At 50.5% G+C, this 21,719-nt stretch overlaps 3 protein-coding genes across 5 annotated transcripts; 2 read left to right on the top strand and 1 right to left on the bottom strand.

The window, feature by feature from the left end:
* Positions 1-6,350: 6,350 nt before the first annotated feature.
* Positions 6,351-9,404, top strand: CBY1 (chibby family member 1, beta catenin antagonist). Of its 3 annotated transcripts, none has more exons than XM_035551764.2 (5): positions 6,351-6,455; positions 7,084-7,179; positions 7,710-7,815; positions 7,897-8,012; positions 8,899-9,404. In XM_035551764.2, the coding sequence occupies exons 2-5, from the start codon at positions 7,102-7,104 to the stop codon at positions 8,977-8,979; spliced, it is 381 nt and encodes a 126-aa protein (XP_035407657.1). In that variant the 5' UTR covers positions 6,351-6,455; positions 7,084-7,101; the 3' UTR covers positions 8,980-9,404. The 3 variants fall into 3 exon arrangements, with proteins under 3 accessions (XP_035407657.1, XP_050571851.1, XP_050571856.1); XM_050715894.1 differs by having other exon boundaries at positions 6,367-6,455; positions 7,080-7,179; XM_050715899.1 differs by lacking the exon at positions 6,351-6,455 and adding an exon at positions 6,616-6,730.
* Positions 9,405-9,504: 100 nt separating this feature from the next.
* On the top strand, positions 9,505-11,401 carry TOMM22 (translocase of outer mitochondrial membrane 22). Its single transcript, XM_035551762.2, has 4 exons — positions 9,505-9,689; positions 9,773-9,891; positions 10,052-10,169; positions 10,639-11,401. The coding sequence occupies exons 1-4, from the start codon at positions 9,582-9,584 to the stop codon at positions 10,711-10,713; spliced, it is 420 nt and encodes a 139-aa protein (XP_035407655.1). The 5' UTR covers positions 9,505-9,581; the 3' UTR covers positions 10,714-11,401.
* An 834-nt stretch (positions 11,402-12,235) lies between these two features.
* JOSD1 (Josephin domain containing 1) lies at positions 12,236-21,419 on the bottom strand. Its single transcript, XM_035551763.2, has 4 exons — positions 20,675-21,419; positions 16,312-16,440; positions 15,979-16,173; positions 12,236-14,109 (listed from the first exon to the last, which is right to left on the bottom strand). Exons 1-4 carry the CDS (start codon positions 20,857-20,859, stop codon positions 14,010-14,012), a joined length of 609 nt encoding a protein of 202 aa, XP_035407656.1. The 5' UTR covers positions 20,860-21,419; the 3' UTR covers positions 12,236-14,009.
* Between the last annotated feature and the right edge of the window lie 300 nt (positions 21,420-21,719).

Below are 21,719 nucleotides of genomic sequence, written 5' to 3'. Positions count from 1 at the left end.
TTAAGAACAATATAGTTCAACGTATTTCCAAAGCATCTCTAGAGAAATAAATGGCTGTCAGTACCAACTTTGAATGCTCTCATTGGCTTCTGTATCAGGTTCAGCATTCCCAGCCTCCTATTCAATGCAGCCTCTGTCTACATTTACCACTGCTATTCCTTCCACTGCTCACACTTTTTTCCATGCTACTTTGCCCAAATACCCTTCTCTTACTTTTCTCCTTGTGCCTTACTTTATTTGCTCTCTATGCTTACAACTTTTCCCTTCTTTGTGCGACAAATAACCATCTTTCATTTCTTCTAAAACACTAACAAAAACATGACTGATAATAACAATGAATTTCTGTTAGAAATTTGCTATTCTGTGTCCAAGCACAGTGGGAATGTTCTTGCATTATTCCATCATACAAGTAATTCAGGTCCCAAGATTTCAAAACAATTAAATCAGAAGCTCCTAATTAAACAGCCAAAACTTAATTGCCAGACACCTGCATTAGCTGCAAAATAAATGGTTATTATGGAGTATTTTTGAAAACATAGCTACCTAATAGTCACCTAGTAGGTGACTAAATATCAAATTAGGATATTTGTTTCAGAAACCACAATCTTTGTTTTTTTGTTTTTTTTACCAACTTGATCATCCTTATTTGCAACCTGTTGAACACTGGCTCACCTGTCTCAAATTCAATTACAAGCTTTCCAGTGTCCTGCACAAGGCTTGGCATACTGACATGACTCCCAACAACAAGTTATCACCACCAATGCTTTGATCTTGGAACTGAAGTAGCACATTACTTCACCAGTGGATGAATGAATGTATTGTGTAAACAGCCTGCCTGCTGACCTGTGACAATTTAGCTTTCTCTTGGACTGACAAGATTTAAACCTTCAGGGACTCATTTTCACCTGCTTTTATTTCCAAAATGAATCAAATTACATAGACACGTGAGCTAGGAACAAGTACCTAAGTACAACAACCCCTCCCTCACAATGTTAAATATGAGATTCTTCAAAATATTGGAGCACTTGGTGCGTAACTCAAAACTGAGAATTGTTTTTCCCATGTCACATTCTTTGCTTACTTCTTTTCAGAAGGAAATATCTACTGTATTTTGGCTGCAGAGCACAACAGAGACAATGAGCGCTGCCTGTGGAAGGCTGACCTGTGATGAGAATCCCTAGACAACCAGCGAAGAACAAAAGGTGCTGTGGGACATGTGATTCAAATTAGTAAGACCAAACTTAGAAAAGAAGAAAACTCCTGAGGACTTTAGGGAATCGCTTCTTAATGGTTATGAAAAAATTCCTTTTTCACATCATCTGACAGACAAATTGATCAAAAACAAAAAGAAACAAACCTGTCAGTAATAGGAACAAGACACAGAAGTCAGCAATGGATTCTTTCAAAGAAAGCCTTAGCTTCTGTGACGCATCCACTTGGTGGCTGCATGTCTTTGCAAACATTACATTCCATTCTTGCAGGGAGTGCTTATTAGTCTTCTTTGGACTGCTCGTCATCTTGAAGGAATGTGGGGAAAGGAAGGAGAATGAGAAACAGTTCGTCAGTTTTGAATCCAAGACTCAGAAACGAGTTTATGCAGAGAGCACCCTCCACAATGTCTATTTTGCTTGGACATGCAACGCAACCATCATTTTCATTTTGGATGCTATGTTCACAATTTGTATTTTCAGGGTTCTTCCCCCTGTTAATCAACAAAGATCCTGCTTTCCCACTAGAAAACACAGCAGTACCATCCAGCTATTTATGACAGCTGTTGAGCTGTCAAGAATACCTCATGTAGTCCTAGTAGGTCTCACATCTGCATCCCTTGCTACCCCAGAGAATGATGTGAAATTAAAAAAAAAAGTAAAGCAGATCTCCCATTTAGTGATGAACATACTATAGTACCTGGCCTTCACAGGTATCTTAGAAATAGATTCTAAATATTTCAGATGTCTCTAAATAGCTTTTACCCCATGCTAGTTCAGGCTTTCTGTGAGCAGTCATATGCATTCCCCCAAAACCTGAAAAGCTCCTTCAACTACATACAAGCTTACAGCAGACACCAGGTACGGAAAGGACTTTTTGGGCCACACAGTCCATTCTCATGGTACTGTAGACACCACATAACGTAAACCCTTCCTTATTTCTAATTTTGCTTTTGCTAAAAGCCAGTCCACAGACATACCTTTTTAACAAAAAGAATCAGAGTAAGACCTGCAGGCCAAGGGATCCTGGGGAGAAAAATGACCACCCAGTTTGGACACTAAACTTCTAGGGACTAGTGAGAATTGGTTACCTCAGTGTTCTTACTACTTTCCTCTGTCTTTGGTGACAGCAGATTGTTCGTCTTGATTTTCTCTGTTCCCAAATGGGAACAGTCCCAGTCAGTGTACCTCTTGGCATTGCCAGTGTGCCTAGGTGGAGAGAAAGAAGGAATAGTGAAAGAACACAGAGAGAAGAAAATACTTGGTACTTTTCTATACAGTATGCTACACATACTAAGCTTCACGTTATCCCATGATGCAGTATCACTTAGACAAAGCACAGCTGATATCCATCTAAGACATGAGATAAAAATAAGCTTAGAAGGGGATTTAGAACGCAGGCCCTGCTCACTCTCCTTTGTAAACAAGAGTAGATCAACCCAAAGGCCTAACATCTTGTCTCCAGCCACTGCCAGTTGTGGAGGGTTACCACAGAGCGTAAGAAACAGACCAAGATCCTTTCCCTGGTACAGCTTCTTCCCTGTATCCAGTATCAGGATTCCATAGACTGGAGGCTTACTGTCTCATGATTTCCTGGAGAGGAAAATTTAAATGATTCACACAAACGGATGACTGTGAAAGCAAGACACAATGAGAATGAGAAGAAAGACAGGGAAGCAAGCAAGGAGTAGCCAGGTAGAACAGTTTGGCAAGAATGGTTGAGCAATCACTTGAAAGCCTCTTCAGAGGCCTGGGAAATTTCTATACAACGTCATGACCTTATATCCACTTTTTCTGTTTCTAGGGCAGAGGATACATGTTGTACACGTTAGTACATATAAGAAAGGCCTACATAAATAAACATAAAGGTGTATGTGCGAATTCAAGGAAGGAGGGCAAAGATGGAGACTGAAAGACAAGGGATAACTCAATTTCCAGCTTACAGCTTGCTTAAGCTGCCTTTCCTGACAGGAACAAAGCCACTCTCACCTACCATCCATTCTGAAATTACACTGAAAAGCTGTGTCTTGAATTCATCAGTACTGAAACATGATCTTGGGAAACCAGAACTGAAGCAGATATACAAGGCTCAACTCAGCAATGAAGGGAAAACCTAGGGTTTAAGGAAAGAAAAATGACAAATCCATGTAATTTTTTATTTAAGAGATCACTGTCAGACTGTTCTTTTGAATGACAAACTCCATGTTTCTGCCAGAGGAATAATAAAGCCTTGAATAGCCAGCTCAAGTATCAATATGCTGTTATCAGCATCAGAGTTCACTAGTTCAGAGAAACCTTCAATTGTACTATCTGCATGACCTGAAAGCATACACACTTTTTATTTTGGATTAAGTAGCAACCAAAGTTTCAATTGATTCATAGCCTATAATTAAATAGAACTGTAATATTTAGCAAAAGAAGGATTAAAACATTTCTCCCTCTCCTTTTTTTTTTTTTTTTTTACGGAAGGTGATGTTAGCAAGAGAGACCAATCAGACAGTTTGCTAATGCATATATTTAGAACCTTCAGGAGACAGTAAAAGCCCTCTGTGAGAAGAAGAAGAAAATGAAGAACCCAGGAATAAGTAATCACCTCAAAGAGAAGGCAGGTGTGAGTTAGGTGAAGGTATATTCCTTGGGTGAGAGAGAGAGGGCAGAGATGAGTGACTAGAAATCAAAACAGTGCTTTTCCCTCATTTGACTATTTTGCTTTATAAAACTTTATTATCCAGAAGACAAAGGCATGAACTTTCCTGGTTATCACTTGGTGATTTAATTTAAGGGTAACACCCATTACACCTCCATGTCTTCAAAAGTCACAGTACAACGGATGATTGTATATTAGGATCCCTGTAAGAATCAATTAATAGATGCCTACACATCACTGTGAAAGTCTCTATAGGATAAGTATTAGTTTCAGACTGCTCCTGTGATGATGGATTTCTGCGTCTCATTTTACTTTCTGACTGTTTTCTCTGCCTAGCTGTACACATTTTAGTGAGGGCCTCCTGGTGGTGAAAACTGTGACAGTCAAAGAAGAGGAAAGTGTAGTTTGCAGTGAGGTGAGACAGCTGTCCTCTTATCTCTTGAGCTGACTATAATGAAAAGAGAAACAGAAAAAGAGTTGTTTGCTTCATCAATAAAATATAGGTGAGATACATGTTCTGATATCTATGATGCTAGAAGAAAGGACTTAACTGCAGAACACTGAGGTGACAAATTACCTCACCGCTGAAGAAATCAATTGGGGATGAAATTAATTTCATTATGCAAAAAAAAAAAAAGTATAGGTTTTACACTCAGTCTCATTTAGCCCACCAGTGAATGTAGCAAGCTTCAAGCAGCAATAATTAAAATGAATGTTCTCTTTGACATCAGAATAAGCCTAGAGTGTCTGAGTTCACCAGTCAGTGGAGTTTCTCTCTAATTGTTGATATAACAGAACAAAAATACTGCAGCGTATATGAAAAAAAAGGCAAGAGAAACACTATGGAGTTAAAAGAGTCTCTCAGATCATCTAAGCTGTATTGATTGCATCAATTCTGTATCGATTGCAACCTGAAAAAGCTGACGATGTTCTAAATTAAGCCGCCAAGAACAGCTTGAACCTATTCCACAACTTCTACATTGTCAAGTGCTACAGCCCCATCTTTCATCCCATCACTTTCTCAGCCTTCCACCAGATTTCCCAACGATGTCCTCATAAAAAGATATGCAGTTTCCTTACATGACGTCTGCAGCATGCAGGTTCTTCACTGTCTATACAATGGACTTTTGCAGATCCTAAGCGATCTCTCTAGTTATTGTACTGGGAGATAAGACTGCACTAGGTGTTCACTTCCCCACAAAGTGACAGGCACAGAACACAGCGCTACACCATAATGCTTTTAACACGTCTAAAGTCACATGTCAAGCTATCCCTTGGCAGGAGAACAATACAATATATTGAGAGGCAATGCTAAAAATAGCAGCAGTCAGTTCATCCCAATACCTACCTGATATAAGTGGAGATAAAAACACCAAAAGCTATTGCCAGAATAGCCTGAGAGGTTGGTGCAGCGAGGAAATTCCACAGCATTTTTTGAGGAAATGAAGTCTGGCAAGAACTGAAATTTAGTAAAAACAGGCAAAGGAAGAAAGATTCCTGAAGTAAATCATTCTGGAAATCAGACACTGAACCTCTTTCTCTTGCTCTCAAACTTCTGGAGCTTTCTAAACTCTCATTCACGAGCCCTACTGACTGTAAAAGGCACCCCATACAAACTAGCATCTGCGTGCACAGCCGTGAGGCGTACAGAAGTACACATTCATGTCACACGCCAAGGTGGTGGGGATAGGCTGCCTGCCTTTTTCTGAGTCTCTGCCTTTGTCAGAGAATCACTGCGAGACCCTGGCTAAACGAGACTGTTTAATTTTATAATAGTCATGATGTATTACTACAACGCTTATCCTGCTTAGTGCAAGAACTCACACGCACAACTGTATTATACATTTTTTTATCATACAGAATACATTTATTTACAATTACAATACAATTATAACTTATTATACAGGATACAGCATTCCTCTAGGAAGGGGAACATTACCACCCCTGCAGAGCTGGCAGGGCACATTTAAAGCCTGCTTGCCCCCTCCAGTAACAAACTCCTTGAGCGTTTATAATGGAAATATAGGTGCCTTTGTCTTTGAGCATCTCATGGCATTTCTTTTCCCATCTGGAGCTCTTCTGCTCTGAGTATTTATTTGGAAATTCAACATTTTAATGCCTTTAAGAACAATTGGGGAAGGGGGACGATAAGAAAGCAAGCATTAAGAGCCGAGTTCCTCACTCCTGTGTGGTCTCTGACCCACAAGCACACACGTTCGGTGCAGGTTTTCCATTCCATAACTAACTTTGTGTTCCCCCCATTTTTCCTCCCAGTTTCTCACCTCGCTTCTTTCCACCCTCCTTACCACCCTGCACAGACACATCTATGGCTGTTAAGCCCTCAGCAGACCCACAACCCCACAAAACCCCCACTTAACCTCCACAAACCTATCTAACCGCCTGGCTACGTTCTCATTTTCTCCTTTTTTTTTTTACTGTTTTTCCCTTCCTCCCTCTCCCATTTGCCCATATAAGGAGGGATCCCCCGCCCTCAGGCCCCAGGGCCGTCGCCATGGCGACGCGACGGCCGCAAACCGCTGCCGGGCCACGCGGCGGAGCAGCCTACTGCGCGGAGCGGCCGGGGGTCGCTGCCCGCTGAGGTGATTCCCCCCCTTTTCCCCCCTTCTCCCCCCCGGATCCCGATGGAACAGCCCGCTCCTGCCGCCCCCGCACGGCGGGGCAGACCCAACCAACGCGAGGGCGGCGGGGGGGGGGGGCGAGGGGTGTGGTGTTTCGCTGAGCCTGCTTGTTTCGCTACTGAGGTGCCGGGAGGGGAAAGCAGGACGAGAGGAGGGTTGGATCTCAGCTGTTTTCTGCCCCGCCGGCTTCTCCTCAGCGCGAACCGGGCGGGTGGCTCCCCCCGTCCCTTCGGGTGGTACGGCCCGCGCCCCCCTAGTTCCCGGCCGTGTGGGGAGGGGGGAGGTGGCGAGTGCGCGTGCGCCGGCCGCGCTGGGGAAGGGGGCGAGGGCGAGGGCGGGAACGGCCTCGCGGCGGTTTTCAGCCGTTAGGAGGCTGACGTCAAGGGGCGGCCTCGCGCCGCTCCCCCCCCCCCCCCGCCAACCGCCGCGCTCGGTTCGGTCACGTGGTCGCGGAGGCGCGAAGGCGGCCGCGTGCTGAGGGGGGGGTGGGGGAGGGGCGCGGTCCTGTCACGGAGCCGCCTCAGGCGGGGAGCGGCCGTCGGCGGGCCCCGGGCCCCCTCACCCCTGCCTCTTCTTCTTGGGAAGGCAGCCAGGAGGGCAGAGCGCCATGCCTCTCTTCGGTAACACCTTCAGCCCCAAGAAAACGCCGCCGCGGAAAGCCGCCTCGCTCTCCAATTTGCACTTGGTAAGCCGCCGGGTTCTGGCTTGTCTGCTTGGGCTCTTGGTGAGGAGGGCTGGGCGGTTCGTGTGGTGGAGCCCCCCCGCGCCACCTTCCTCCCCCGCTGGTTTGGGGTCACAGGGTGCGAAGGTACGAGTGGGGTGGCTCAGCTCATCATCACCACAGCCACTGCCCCGAACGGCTTCCCCTGATGGTTTAAAACCCAGGGAGATGAGTGTGCTCGCTGCCCACAGGACTGTGAATGCAACAGACCATAAAGAGCGAACGTCTCCCTCTTAATCCTCAGATGGTATCTTCAGTTTGGGGATAAAGTTTGTTTGCTCAATGCGGACTATATATTTGGGTGGGAGAAAGTGCAGGCATAGTAATGAGAGGACACGGTCTTCTGCTGCAGCAGTGCATGAGTATGAGTAAGATTTCTGGCTCCAGGGCCAGACTGGCAACTCAAATTGGGATGGTGGTTACTAGGAAATGGGAGAGTAGGACGGTGGCGGCTTTGTGTTTCTGTAAAACTCTGTGTGCTCTTCTCCTTGCAGCTGGATAGATCCACCCGTGAGATTGAGCTGGGCCTGGAGTATGGCAGCCCCACCATGAACCTTGCTGGCCAGAGCCTGAAGTTTGAAAATGGCCAGTGGGTGGCAGGTAGAGCGCAGCTCGGCGTGTTTGGGTCTGCGATGGTCATGGATGGCTGATAGTCCTTATCGTGGTCTCTATTTCCTCCAGAGTCAGGGAGCTTCACGGGAGATCGCAGGGAAATGCAGCGCTTGCGCAAACGAAACCAGCAGCTGGAGGAGGAGAACAACCTGCTTCGCTTGAAAGTGGATATTTTGCTGGACATGGTGAGTCTTTAGTGAACTTCCACCTGCCTGCAGCAGCGGAGGTGCCCATGTGAGGGGTTTTGGGAGCACCGAAGGAAGCGGCTCTTACTGCAGGGGGTGCGCCCCACTCCTTCTGCTTTCCCCCACTATGCAAGAGAGCTTTGATGCCAAAGTGAGCGTGGCAGTAGTACAGTCTGATTTTATCTGCTCCCCCTGCAAGAAGAGGAGAGGTTCCTCCAGCAGCAGGGCTTGGGTTTAGCGTGACTGGGTTGGCCAGGAGCCCCTACAGGTGCCATGTTTCCTCTTGCCCTCTTAGCATGGAGTATGTCATCGCTCTTGCCGCTCCAGGCTCTACGCTAAATGTGAAGTCAAGTTACAGTCACTCTTTCTGGTCACAAATTAAAGCTCCAGGATCTTCCTTGTGGTCTCCCATCTGTTCCATATGCAAGCCTCTGGGTGAAGGAATTCCCAAGCCCTAAATTCACTGAAACTCGGCCTTGCACAACAATCACAGCTTTCACACTCAAAATCTGGAGAGCTGCTCTCCCCGTGTGCTAGGCTGTGTGAGCGTGACATCTCAGCTTCCGTCCCACTGGAGTGGGAACACACACGCTCTCACGCGGGTGCTGGCTCATGGCTGTAAATCTTGGTAACATCTTTGGAAAGATTGTGCTGTGAAACGCAAGGCGTCGTCGGAAAAGCTGGGACAAGGGGCTCGCTGCGTGCTGCCGCAGGGAGATGAGGCGCTTTGGGGTGGGGGAGCCATCTCTGCCTGATACCTCTCGCACGCCTTCACGTCCCGCTGCGTGAGAGGCGCCGCAGACCGCGTTCTGCAGGCCTGCTGCTCGCCTCGCAGGCGCGGCGCGAGGAGGGAGCGCTTCATTCTTGTTCGCTGTTTGCCTTGCAGCTCTCCGAGACCACGGCCGAGTCCCACCTGATGGAGAAGGAGCTGGAGGAGCTGAAGACTCACAGCCGGAGGAGGAAGTGAAGGAGAGCTGGCTGGAGGAGGAGGGGGCGAGGAGGCTGGCCTATTGAGTCCTCCTCGCCCCTGCGGGCAGGATGCCTAGGACTGGCTTGGAATTGTGTCGGTACTACATGCAGGGACTTTGTTCCACGGGACGAGATGCCTGTGGGTACTGCGTAGGGGATGCTGCAGCACCTGATAAGTTGCACCACAGCGCTGTTAATGAACACGCGCGTTTTTTGTTGGAGCACTTTACAGCTTTCCTTCACAGCCGTGTAACTGCAGGTACCTTATGCTCTAGGACGAGCCCGACAGCGGAGATTCCCCCTCCGCTGCCAACCCGAGCCCCGCGCGGCCTCGCACCCGGCCTGCGGCCGCAGGGGCCGCTCGCCCCGAAGGGCTCCGCTCTGTTCTCAGCCCTCTCCCCATTAAACGTTGCCTGGAACCCAGACTCGGGCCGTCCGCCGCCTTTCTGCGGGCGGGTGGGCGCGGTGCCACCTCCGGGCTGCCGGGTGGCGCTGTCCCCGCGCCGTCCCCTCCCGCCCCGCTCCTCCCCCGGCGCCGCTCCGGCCGCGGTTCCGCTTCCTGCGGCTCGCTGCCCCGCTCCGTCCCCGGCGCTGCTGGCCATGGCCGCCCCCGCGCCCCTGCCTGCGGACGAGCTGCTGCCCAAGGGCGGCGCGGGCAAGGCGGAGGAGCTGGAGGACGAGCTGGAGGAGGACGACGACGACGAGGAGGTAGCGGGGAGGGCCGGGGGGAGGGCCGGGCGGGGTGACCCTGGCGGCCGGCCGGGCCCTGACCCCGCGTTTGTCTCCCGCAGCTGGACGAGACCCTGGCGGAGCGGCTGTGGGGGCTCACGGAGATGTTCCCCGAGAGCGTCCGCTCGGCGGCCGGCGCCACCTTCGAGCTGTCGCTGACGGTAGCGCAGAAGGTGTACAGGTGAGGGCGGCCGCGGCCGCGCCGGCACCGGGGGCTGCCCGCGGGCCGGACGCGCTGCAGGGCGGGCGTCGGGGGCGGGGTTTGGGGACCCTCGTCTGGAGGCGATCGGCGGCAGGCAGCGGCCGAGAGGAACCTTCCCGACGCGCTTTCTCCTCCCTAGGTTCTCCAGGGCAGCTCTGTGGATCGGGACCACCTCCTTCATGATTCTAGTGCTTCCTGTCGTGTTCGAAACCGAAAAGCTGCAGATGGAGCAGCAGCAGCAGCTGCAGCAGCGACAGGTGAGGCCGAAACGCCACAGCCCTCTCTTTGCCGTTCGGTCCAGCTCCCGCACGGCCTCGCGGCTATCAGGCGTTGGCAGAGCTCTGGAAATCTGAGCGTGATTTGCTCCGTGCTGTGGTCTCGCTCATCCCACGAGACGCTCTCGCAGCATCCTCCCGGCGTGAATCCTGCTGATTCACAGTCCGGGGCTGTCCGCGAGCCCCCGCGGACACGAGGCAGCGGTGGCCTGGCCCGCACGCGTGGAGCAGCGCGCACGCGGGCCGAGGGGCAACGTCCAAAGCGCCCCGGCACCAAACTGCTCTGTTGTTGCAGAGAGGAGACCGGTATTGCAAAACGCATCTGGTAACTTTGTTATTGGTGCAACGTGCCAGGTCCCGGGGGTGTTCGCTGTCCCCGCTCCAGCTGGGGGAGGGCGGCGAGGTGCAGGCCCCTTACAGCTTCTCTTCTTTTATGGATTCTTTCTTACAGATCCTCCTAGGACCCAACACAGGGCTGTCTGGGGGCATGCCAGGGGCCCTGCCTCCGCTGTCTGGAAAAATCTAACTCGTAGAAGCTGCGTTGGATTCGTATCATGTGGGAAGACCTTGAGATTACGCTGTATTGAACTGTTGATTTGTTGGGTCAGGGCATTTTTTTGTTTGTTTTTATTTTTGGTTATAACTTTGGGACATTGACCTGTTCATAACGTGGGGGGGGAATTCCCCCGTCTGGACCTGATGGTGGCTCCTGCCTGCATTTTCCCCCTGTAGAAGTCACGAGTCTTTTCTTTCATTCAGTCATTGCGCCGTTACCGGTTACAAAGACTTGAAAGCGGGGAGCTCCCGTCAGGCCTCCCCGCCTCCCAGAAAAACCATCCTGGGGTTCAAGTCGGGCCGCAACTGGCAGCAGTCAAACCCCCACCTTTCGGGGCTACCCGGAAGCCTCAGGCCACCGGTGATAGAACAAGTAGCGACTGTCCCAGCAGATGAAGTAAAAGAGGAAGAGGGGTTGCAGGTAGCTGTACCCTGTGGGGGAAAAAAAAAAAATCCTCCGGGAAGACACGTGTGCAAATATTTTCACTGCGACTTTGTGTGTGTGCGTGTGGAGTACCAAGGGAGCAGCAGCCCAGGTTAACAAAGATCACGTCCGTGCTGATCCTCTGCGTCGTAGAGTAGACCTTCAGATATCAGCTGCATATTTTTTTGTATTGAATATTAAATAAATCCAACCTGAGCAGTGTGGTTTTAATAGACGTCCCTGCGAGAGGCTCAGTTCTTTCCCTGAGGGCAGAGGGGCTGTGCAAGCGGGGACCCTTCCTGTTCAGGCCCAGCGTTGCTGAGGGGGAGGAGGGCTGGAGAAATTTGGGGTAATTTAAGGGAGTTTGTAGAGAGATTCTAGAAATCTAGAATTCTGATTCTAGAGATTCTGCCTCAGCACCACCAACCACGTCCCAAGGTTTCTTAACTCTCCCCAAAGTCTGTTTTATAACCAAAGAAAAAAAATTTTATTTTTCCTTTACATAATTTGTTACAGAACAATTCAGTTGAACATACAGAAGTGATAGGACATTTATATGGAAATGTTCTTTTTTTTTCCATTTTTTTTTTTCATATTTGGTTAAACAAAATACATCTCTGTAAACAAACCCAAGACGAGGCTCTAACAAAACCAAACAAGCAAGAAAACAAACACAGGCTACCCCCCTCCCTGTGGGACAGGGGCGGTATGCCCACCACCCCCTCCATCACAGCAGCCTCGCTCCCCCCAGGGCCGTGATCGGTCAGTTTCCCTTTACCTGAGCAGCTGGATCACGCTATTTTGCCCCACGGGAGAGGTGCTGACATACGAGGAGAGGAAAAGTAGCCCCAGAGTATTTTAAAACATCTTTGCATATTGTGCACTGATCCGTTGGCTTGCAGTTTCCATGCAAACAGGGTTTCTCCAAAGTGCGATTTTAAATCAGCATAGAAAACGGTGCTGTTGAGATTTCTTTTCTTTTTTCCCCCTTCCTCTCTTGAAGAAATGGCTTCAAGTCAGGAGCAGAACGGCTGCAGGCTTCGCATTCTGCTTGTGAAGTGTTTAAAAATTCTGCCGGCTGGTATTGGTCACTGGAATGTGTTACGAAACAGGACTTTTTATAGAAATGTTGGGTGCTTAAAACACAAGAGCCGCCCGCCCTCGACTTCAGGAGGCTGCGCCCAGCACGCTGCGGGACGGCGCTTGCGAGACGCCCGCGGGGCAGCGAACACCGCCGTGGTCCTGTCGTCACACGGCCTCCGCCCCCGGGAGCAGCGAGGCGTGGTGCAGCGGTCCCGTTCGGCTCCGAACACCTGCTCGCGCTTGGCAGAGCTCTCAAGAGACAAGGAACTGAGAACAGGTGAAACGCCCGCAGCCCTCCCGAGGCTTTGCTACCCCCTGAGCAGAGCCGCTGGAGCCCCTTCCCTCCCCAGAGGTTTAACCCAGAGCTCACGTGGAAAGGAGGGAAGCAAACGGCAGCCCGGCCAGGAACTGCTAAACGCAGCGAGCTCTGCTCGAAATCCAGTGCTTCCTCCTGCTGCTGCTGCCGTGGACGGAATGACCGAACGACAGCGTGCCCAGCGGACAGAAAACAACCCATCAAGATCCCTCTCGGAGTCTCCGTGGCCAGTCACGTTTTCCCCCGCGGAAGGGAGGGGAGGAAGAAGCGATTTGCCCATTAGTGGAATGTTTGGCAGCCAGCACTAAAAGAGAAGTTGGTTCAGCCACCAGGCCCAGGTCTGAAGGTTCTGGTGGACGCTCTGCACCTCCCACGTCAGCTGCAAGTAACTATAAAAAGGCAAAACCTGGCTATCATAAAGCCTTCACGCCTTAGGATGATTTTTTTTTTTCCTTCGTAACTTTAAACTCACTGGTAGAAAAGCTCCTTCTGGGACATTCTGCGTGACATTTGTGACCGCGGGCTAGACTTGTGGAAAGAGGAAAGCAAGAGGGAATGAATTCCTCTAAAAACCCCTTCGGTGTTATTCCCCTCCCCGAGCAGCCCCTAAACTACCGGGTGGCCATGCAGAAAACCAAAATAGCCTCAGATGTTGAAGAAACTAAAACCCAAGACAGTACAAAACCCCAGGCAGACTACAACCTCGATCAAGTTCGGAAACCTGACACTCCTCCACGAGCCTGCGCTTGCTGTTGCCACATCGCCTTCGCCAGCCCCACGTTGCCAAACAACCACTCAGCCCCAGACAGAAATCCTTGGAGATACTGGGGAGGAATCCTCTAGCTACCCAAAGTTCTTGGAAGATGACACTTTTTTTTCCCCCCCCTCTAGTTCTTGGCAAAAGCCACCCCTACAAAGCGGAGAGTCGTGCTGAGCACCGTACCGTTCCTAGTGTTTGAGAGCGCCCCGAAGGACCCTTACGAATTGCGAACGCCTTCACAACTACTTGTTTTGGAGACGTGTGGAGGAGCAGCAGCGTGCTTGGCCCCTGCTCCTCCCCAGTAAGCTCTGCGGGGAGTTACTGACCACGCGCAGCCTTGGACGATTTGGGGAAAGGGAGGCCAGAGGCTTCCATGCACCCTGGTCCCAAAGCCCAGTTTTTAAAGAGCGCGACGCCTTCTGGTTAGCTGAAGGGCACACAGCTCGTTCACCTTTGTAATGAAAGTGATTCGCTTCCAGTTTCCTCCACTCTACCCTCGATTCTTCCCCACCCACCGCCCCCAGTGTCCTAAGCCACTGCCCTATTGCACCAAGGAAGAAAGGAAAGAGCCTAGCAAAGGAAGTTCCAGAAGAGAAGAGTCGGGGCACCCATTATCCAGGTTTCAGGACGTCAGGAGTTCCGTAAAGGGGCAGAGCTGTAGTGGGAGGACAGAGTGGGTCCGGGTCACACGTCAGCTCGCCAGCTCTGGTGTGCTTCCACCTCCTCTGGCACCACCAGCAGGAGTTCACAGTTCTTTCCTCTCAGCTGATGTTTCAAAAATTTCCTGCAGCAAGGTAAAACAGAAATAAGCGTTACTGAACGTAGAACTTTGTCATCTTCTACAACGAAACACAACTAACTGTGCAAATGTGGCAGGAAACGGGAGGAACATCCCCCACACACCTGTAGTTACTTTCTGACAGAAAGAAAAAAGTAAAACCCCACTAGATTCAAAACACCTCGACCCAGCAAGTTACTGCAGAATCAGACAGAAGTGATCTTAGCTTCAGCAGACGGGTCTACAGAGATGTCATTTTCTGATTTTCCAAGGTGGCAGAAGTAGAATTAAAACAAGTTCAGTTTCTTCAAGTCTCCAAGACCAAGAATCCCAATGTGTTTAAAAATAACTCCAACAAATCTGGAATATTTGTGGGGAGAAAAAGAACAGCATCCACCATTTGGATGTCTTCATCCCAGATCTCAGCAGCAGAGTGCCACCCAGACACTTGACGTGGTTCTGCAGCCCCTTCCTGCCCATAAGCTTCTTCTAACGACAAACCTGGATTAACTGCAGTAACTATGAAAGTCAAATCAATGTTTTCTCTGATATCTTCCAGCCCACATTTCCAAAATTCGCTACGTAGCAAGGCTGGATTTATTGAAGAGCAGCACACACACGATTAAATCTACCGGAAGCCCTGCAGAGCAGATTTGCATTGCTTTAACCTGGAAGTGCACAAAAGGCTTACGTGCCGTTTGCCAAGACTTGAATGGCACGACAGGCTCTGCAAATATTGCTCATGTGCAGTCCCTAATTTAGAACAAGCCCGGTCAAGACAGCAATGCTGCTACTGCAGTACTTGGGGACAGGACGGAACGGCAGTGAAACAGCAGCAAAGGGCAGGCTGCATCCTACAGGCAAAGCCAACTGCACCCGATGGCTTGTGTAAGGTTGAAGAGAGGAGGGGAGACAAGCCAGATGTGCAACGTACAATTAGATAAGCAAGCAGGTTTTACTATTATCAAGAAAAAGGCTGCACTTTTAAGCTGGAAAGATTTTTGTGGGGAAATGCACGAACAGATCAGTATCCGATCACACCGGAGCCCCCGGTGGAGCAGGTGGATGTGGCCTGGAGGAGGCTGCGGCCCGTGGAGAGCCCCCGCAGGAGCAGGCCCCGGGCCGGAGCTGCCGCCCGTGGAGAGGAGCCCACGCAGGAGCAGGGGGTCTGGGGGGAGCTGCCGCCCGTGGGGGACCCGTGCTGGAGCAGTTTGCTCCTGGGGGATGGACCCCGTGGTACGGAGCCGTGTGGGAGCAGTGCATGAAGAGCTGCTGCCTGTGGGCAGCCCCCGCAGGCTCAGTTTGGGAAGGACAGCATCCCCTGGGAGGGACCCCATGGGGAGCAGGGGCAGAGAGGGACGGTGAAGGAGCAGCGGGGATGAAGTGTTAGGACTGACCATAGCCCTCATTCCCCATTCCTCTGAACTGCTCAGGGGGAAGAGACAGAAGACTCCGCACGGGGGGAAGGTGTTTTGAGTTTGCTTTTAGTTCTCACTGCTCTAGCTTGTTAGTACGTTGGCAATAAATTACACAAATCTTCCCATATTGAGTCTGTTTTGCCCGTGATGGTAATTGGTGAGTGATCTCCCTTGCCTTTATCTCAGTCTACAAGGGTTTTTTTCCATCATATCCTCTCCCCCTGTTCTTTTGAGGAGGGGTGCGTATGAGAGAGCAGCACAGTGGAGCTCAGCTGCCCATCAGCGTGAAACCACCACATAAGTGGAGGCCCAAGACTCATTACCGTCAAATCTTTGCTATTGGAATTCAACCACAAATGTTTCCACCCCAAGCGTTTAAGGACAAATTCCCCCCTCCAGCAGGGAAGAGAGAACAGCACAGCAACCCACAAACGCACACCCACACAACCAAACTCACCTGAGCTCGCTTTCACCTCCAATCCACTCAGGCACCTTGAGTTTGGAGTCGAGGTTGTAGTAGGTGCCTCCCACCTCCCGGACGCAGATCCAGTGCTGTCGCTTGAGGGGGAGCTTCAAGGGACCCCAGCAAAGGCTGGAGGGCAGGTTCATGATGAAGCCCATCACGTTGGACAGGGCAATGACATTAACATCCCTAAAAGAGGGCAGAGAACAAACGGCAACAAGATTACGTTCTGGTACTCCGATGTCATCTGTTTTGTGGGGTTTTTTTGTGTGTTTTTTTTCCGTTACAGACAGCAGCCATCTCTGGAATCGCACAATTTCTTAATACCTGCGCTTGTCCCACCAAACTGCCTCATAGCCTTTGGTCTGAAGCGCTGCCATGATTACGTTCACATCATAGTTCCCATTCCCCAGCATGCTCTTCTTGTGGGGCGTCACCATGGTGTTGGGAGACAGCCTGCAAACAGAACAAGAGGCTGCTCTAGCAGGTGCTTGTCGAACCCGTACTCCAGTATTGCCATACAACTCCACGCCTGTTTTCAGGGGGTTTGTCTGTTGTTTAACCATGAACTAGTCCGTTTCCCCCTTATCCCTCCAGCCAGGGGACTGAGGGGGCTAAATAATGTGTCAGCAACAACTTTGTTATACCAAACCTCCAAGGATCCTAGCTTTGACGTGACAGACTGCAAAGCGTGAAGCCTTTTCCCCTCCTTGAACTGGTACTTCTGAACGATGCTTTAGTAACCGTTCCCTCAGCTGAGGGCTGGAACAAACGCCAGTTTGCCATTTAGAACAACGGCTATCATGACTTCAAGAGTTTAACGGTCACCGTTCAGTCTTGAAGACTGGATGAGATGGCAAGAGCCAGGGTAGGCTGGCTGCAGAAAAGGTCGTTCTGCTGTCCCCCACTGGTAAATGAAGGGTATTCGCACACAAAGCCGTGAAGACATTTGGGTTTGGGAGGTTTCTGAAGCACTGCCTCTGCTAAAAGATTAAAATACACATAAATATCCGTTGCTGTAGGTAACTAAACAGCTAATCTTGCTGCAAACAAATATTTAAGCTTTAATAAGCTTGCCAAGACATCACTTACATTACTGCAGTATCTAAAAATCCAGAATCACAGTCCATCGTGTTATTATGCAAAAAGATAAGACAGCATTTGCTGTCTACAAACACGGATAATGGATGCAAGTCATAAAAGATGGAGACGTGTACCAAAAAAAAATATGCCAGAGTCACTTTCACGGTCTTATGTTTTTTTTCCCCCCCAAGGAACATTTTAAGGAGGGAAAGGGATGAGGTAGTGAGTTACTCTGAGGAGGACAAATGGGTTTCAGCTGCTGGAGGAAGAAGCACAGGGGGAAACTGGGAGCCCCTAACAGCAAAGTCATACAATGCCAAAGAAGAAAGTCAAGCCCAGGCCCAGCTCTGTTGCAATGGGTTGCTCTTTTGAGTGGTGAGGACTCCGTTACTGCTGGCACAAGGCTCAGATGTTTCACATCACCCAGCTACCTACGTTTCTCCCACCTCTCCTTCACATCAGCTCCGTCCCCCAGTGCTCCTGATGCTCGGCCTTCAGCACGGTGCAAGTCCCGCAGGCACCGCTCCTCCCGCAAGAACACCTCAGCCCCTCTGCGTTCAGGTACAGGGCAGGGCGTTTCAGACCAGCCAAGGCTAGGAAAGCTACGGACAGGTAACCTTCTGCATCAGCTGCGTCTTCTCGTGGCGCAGCCAACTGCAGCAGAACAGCCTGGGAAGGCCGCTGTGTTATCTACAGCGGGGAGAAGAGCCTGGAACAGTGTGGGAACCCCAAAGTCTACCAGTACCTGCCGCTGGGCATTTCTGAGCGAGGCCGTGGCATTTGCAGAAAATCGGAGTTGCCAGTCTCCAACTCTCTGCTGTGCTTTATAATTTTCTAATCACAGAGATGCTGCTGCAGCCTGTCACAGCCCCGCCAGCATCGCCACAAAGCAAGATCACTCAGCTACAACTAATTCCTCAGGAACACTGCTTCAACCTATTAGCTCTCATGAGCGCTGGCAAGCCACGAAAGCCTCCCAATTAACAGGGCTTGGCTAGCACAAGCACCCCCTCGTGGCACAGTTTCCCAGAGACAAGCCTACTTGAGGGCTGAAAGAACGCATTTATCTGTGTCCCTTCCTGCAACTTTCAGAGCTCCAGAAGTGAGATGAAAAAAAATAGTAGAGGTAACACACTAAGAAGCGTTACCCACGAGCAAGCTTTCATCAAGAATTATCCCAACACACTTCTACTCACTTGCACCTAAATAATGTCCACAGTCATCAGCTGAAGGATTCTGAAGCTGAAAGAACAAAGTTGCCTTCTCCCACTTTAATAACAATAAAACTATTTATCTGGAGACTAATCTGAGGAAGACTGACACACAGAATTCCACGTACCAACCCTTCCAAGCTTTCTAAGTCACAAACCTTCGTCACCATGTTGTCTTAACGGAACAGGCTCAAACTCCAACACAAAGTTGTCTTTCCTAACCAGATCTCAATAAACAGACTCAGGTGAAGCGAAGCGATTTTGTTTGTATCTCCATGCAACGTTTGGAACGAACAATCTCACTTCCTGGAACAAAAGCCAGAGAAACATCAAAAAGAGAGTTCTTGTACTAGAGAAGACAAGAGAGGGAGGGCTACAGAGTCAGAGGGGAGCTTGTAGCAAGCTCTGACATACACTTGAGATAATGATAATAATCAGAGGACACTGGCCTCCAGCAGTGGAGTGCAACAAAAGGGAAATTAATGATTAAGCAATGCAGTTCAATTATTCTTCAAGGGATGTGGTCAGCGCTACAGAAAGCTTAAGCTTATTTGTGATTTCACTACCTTGTCAACAGAGGGCTTAAAAAAGAAAATAGAAATTGTATCCAGCAACATTTCTGTAGCGTATTAAAAATACTCATTGGTCCTTTCTCATATTCGTTAACGCACAGACTGTGACGAGACACAGGCAAGAGAGATGGAGAAGCACTGTATAAAGGCAGCTAAGACCACGCTACTTAAAGGCGAGTTGAAGAGCCAGACACAAGTAGTAACCCAACGCAGATGCAAAGGTGGTGGCAATTCCTGTGCCTATTTTATAGCTCATCCGTTTCTGACAGGGATTTCCACGGGTATTCCATAGTTCTGTGGGGCTGAGTCAACTGTGTATCTTGATCTGATTGCTAAAATGGAACAAAACCAGGCTGGAATGAGAGACAAATTCTTCCTTCTAGGGCAAGTGGTCTCACCAGAAGAGCATCTCAACCCTTTCTGAGAAGTTTCAGGCAATGCACTAATTCTCTTTCACCAAGCCCAATGAAAACCAACTAATTAGATCACCACCTCTATCACATGGACTGCCTTGGTGTGCTTCAGGCCAACAGGAATCCATCTGTGATTAAGATCCTGACAATCGCTGCTCTGGAACAAAACCACAGAGTCTTTCTGCTGGACAAAGAGCGCCTTTACACCGCTGTGGATCAGCTCCTCTTTGTGAATAGGAATATTATTTACAACTCCGTCACAAACAGCACTTCCATCTGGTATCTGCGGCTGCCCATCACCACAACTCTTTCACCAAAGAAAGGAAGGCATGTACTCGATGAGTCAAGCCCCGGTTCCACAAATGTGCTTGTCTTTGGGACGGCAGCACCGTGCGAGCAGCTCCCTGCGACTGCTTTGTCCAACAGGACCCGCACAACTGCTGCCACGGAGCGTGATTTCCTCCATGTCGCTAGCGCAATGTGCTGTCAGTTGCTGGTAACGGGTATCCGAGCATAACCTATGCTGTTGTAACAATTATAAGAGCTGCAGATTGAGCATCAGGGGAGACTCCATTTCCTCTTTGATTCCTTAGCTTTTCAGCAGTGAAAAGTCATCAGGGTTTTCAAAGGCATGCTCAGGACGATTTCCACTAAGCGTTGGAACAACGTAAATAAAACATCGAGCAAAATATGTGCTATTGTACAGGGCACGTTCATCATTCACATTTATCCCAGTAAAACTCAAAAATGCTTTTATTAATTATCTGAAGCTGCCAGGAAACGCTTAGCAATACTGCAGAAAACATGGATCTAGCTTCTGAAATTAAATCCGATTTGACAGAGCACACAGGATCTCACGGCACGGAAGAAAATCCACAGCACCTGAAGAACTTCATTTAACTGCTTGAGTAAGTCCCTCAATTGGCAAAACTTCTGATTTCCAACAACTCAGAAGTTTCGCAGTATGAAATTGGGAAGTTTTTATGGTGACCCCTTTGTCATTCCTGCCACCTTCGCTCTCTCAAGCCCATCCCCAAATCTGTTATTAACATGAAGGTAACGCACTGACACAAGGCAGGGACAAAGATACAGAAGATGGGTAGAAGATGCATTAAGGTAGGTGTGGGAGAAGAGGGTACGGTAAAGCACGACATCACCTGCAATAAAGCTCTCAGACCCAAATTTGGCAGCCAGAATAGTTTGAGAAACAAGAAAAAAAAAGAAAGAGGATTTCTAGATGGAGAGAAGGGGGGAAATAGGAAGGAGGGGTGTTAAAAAAGCTATATTCAGTTGAAAGCAATGGCATACTCTGAACACCTTTGCTCTGTTTCTCACCCAAAACAACATCCAAGGATCCCTCCAAGCAGTGGAGGAGAAGGGGAAGCTAACGGCAGCGCAGGGAGCATCCTACCTCTGAAAAATCTCCTGCAGGGTTTCCCTAGTGAAGGCGTTGCTGTCCTGGAAGACATTGTTGAGGGCATGGAGGGCACACAGCTCCCTGCGCTGCTTCTCGTGGTAAATATGCGGCGGCGGCGGCTGGGGCGGCTCCGCTGATTCCGACTTGGCCTTGTCACCTTTCCATGGCACGCAACTCATCTTCTCGCCGGGCGGGCGGCGAGGAACGAAGGGGCCTCGAGTCTCTTCCTCCGGAGCGCCGGCAGCAGCCCGCTGCCCCCTTATTCCAGCGGCTGGCCCCTTCCGCTTCACCTTATCCCGCGACCCCCGCCTTTACACCCCACAGAACCCCCCCCCCCCTCCGCCCATACCCCGTTAAGACGCGGCGCGTCCCCTCCCGCCCCCCGAGGCCCAGCAGCCCCGTTGCTGTGTAACCCCTCACAGGCGAACCCCTCAGCCCCGGGGCGGCGGCGGCGGCTGGGCACACCGCTCCTTCTCTTCCATCGCCCGCCGCGCCGCTGCCAGGCCGCCCGCAGCAGGCCCCGGAGGGGGAGCACGGCGGCAGGGCGGGCGGAGGCTCCTGAGGGCGCCGAGGGGGGACGGGGGGGCGGCGGGGGCCGTCAGGGGCGGCTCAGCCGCGGCCCTGCATCGCCCCTCAGGAAGGAGCCGTTAGGGCCGTTGGAGCCGTTAGGGCCGGCAGCGGGACGGGGGGGACGAAGCCGCCGCTCGGCCCCAGCCTCCCCTCCCCACTGCGCACGCGCGCCGCGCCTCAGGAGCTTGTACAGCCCCACAGACCCCCGGCGCGCGCCTTCGCTGTTCCATTGGTCGGCGCGACTGTCTGTGAAAAAGTTCCTCTTTCTTATTGGTTATTCCAAGAGAGCGCCCGCCCACCAAGGTGGGCGCTGCCCATCTGTGGTGGCCGCTTAGTCCCACCCCTTCGTCCGAGCTTTCCCGCTCGATTGGCTCCGAGCGCTGCTCGTCAAGACGCCCGGCCCTCCCATTGGGCGCAAAGCCCCCGACACGTCGCGCGCGCCCCGCCGCCTGTGTACACACCGCAAACC

This window comes from Cygnus atratus, chromosome 1, assembly GCF_013377495.2.
Source record: "Cygnus atratus isolate AKBS03 ecotype Queensland, Australia chromosome 1, CAtr_DNAZoo_HiC_assembly, whole genome shotgun sequence".
Taxonomy (NCBI): Eukaryota; Metazoa; Chordata; class Aves; order Anseriformes; family Anatidae; genus Cygnus; species Cygnus atratus.
The sequence above is the reverse complement of the archived record's forward strand: the minus strand, read 5'-3'. Positions and strand labels throughout refer to the sequence as shown.

Excerpts from the sequence above, each read along its gene's own strand:
- CBY1 (XM_035551764.2), top strand. The coding sequence starts at position 7,102 with ATGCCTCTCTTCGGTAACACCTTCAGCCCCAAGAAAACGCCGCCGCGG. Across the intron at positions 7,180-7,709 it reads CGCTCTCCAATTTGCACTTG|CTGGATAGATCCACCCGTGA; the intron begins GTAAGCCGCCGG and ends TTCTCCTTGCAG. Across the intron at positions 8,013-8,898 it reads TGGATATTTTGCTGGACATG|CTCTCCGAGACCACGGCCGA; the intron begins GTGAGTCTTTAG and ends TTTGCCTTGCAG.
- TOMM22 (XM_035551762.2), top strand. The coding sequence starts at position 9,582 with ATGGCCGCCCCCGCGCCCCTGCCTGCGGACGAGCTGCTGCCCAAGGGC. Across the intron at positions 9,690-9,772 it reads AGGACGACGACGACGAGGAG|CTGGACGAGACCCTGGCGGA; the intron begins GTAGCGGGGAGG and ends TGTCTCCCGCAG. Across the intron at positions 10,170-10,638 it reads AGCAGCTGCAGCAGCGACAG|ATCCTCCTAGGACCCAACAC; the intron begins GTGAGGCCGAAA and ends TCTTTCTTACAG.
- JOSD1 (XM_035551763.2), bottom strand. The coding sequence starts at position 20,859 with ATGAGTTGCGTGCCATGGAAAGGTGACAAGGCCAAGTCGGAATCAGCG. Across the intron at positions 16,441-20,674 it reads CTGCAGGAGATTTTTCAGAG|GCTGTCTCCCAACACCATGG; the intron begins GTAGGATGCTCC and ends TTCTGTTTGCAG. Across the intron at positions 16,174-16,311 it reads GTTTGGTGGGACAAGCGCAG|GGATGTTAATGTCATTGCCC; the intron begins GTATTAAGAAAT and ends GCCCTCTTTTAG.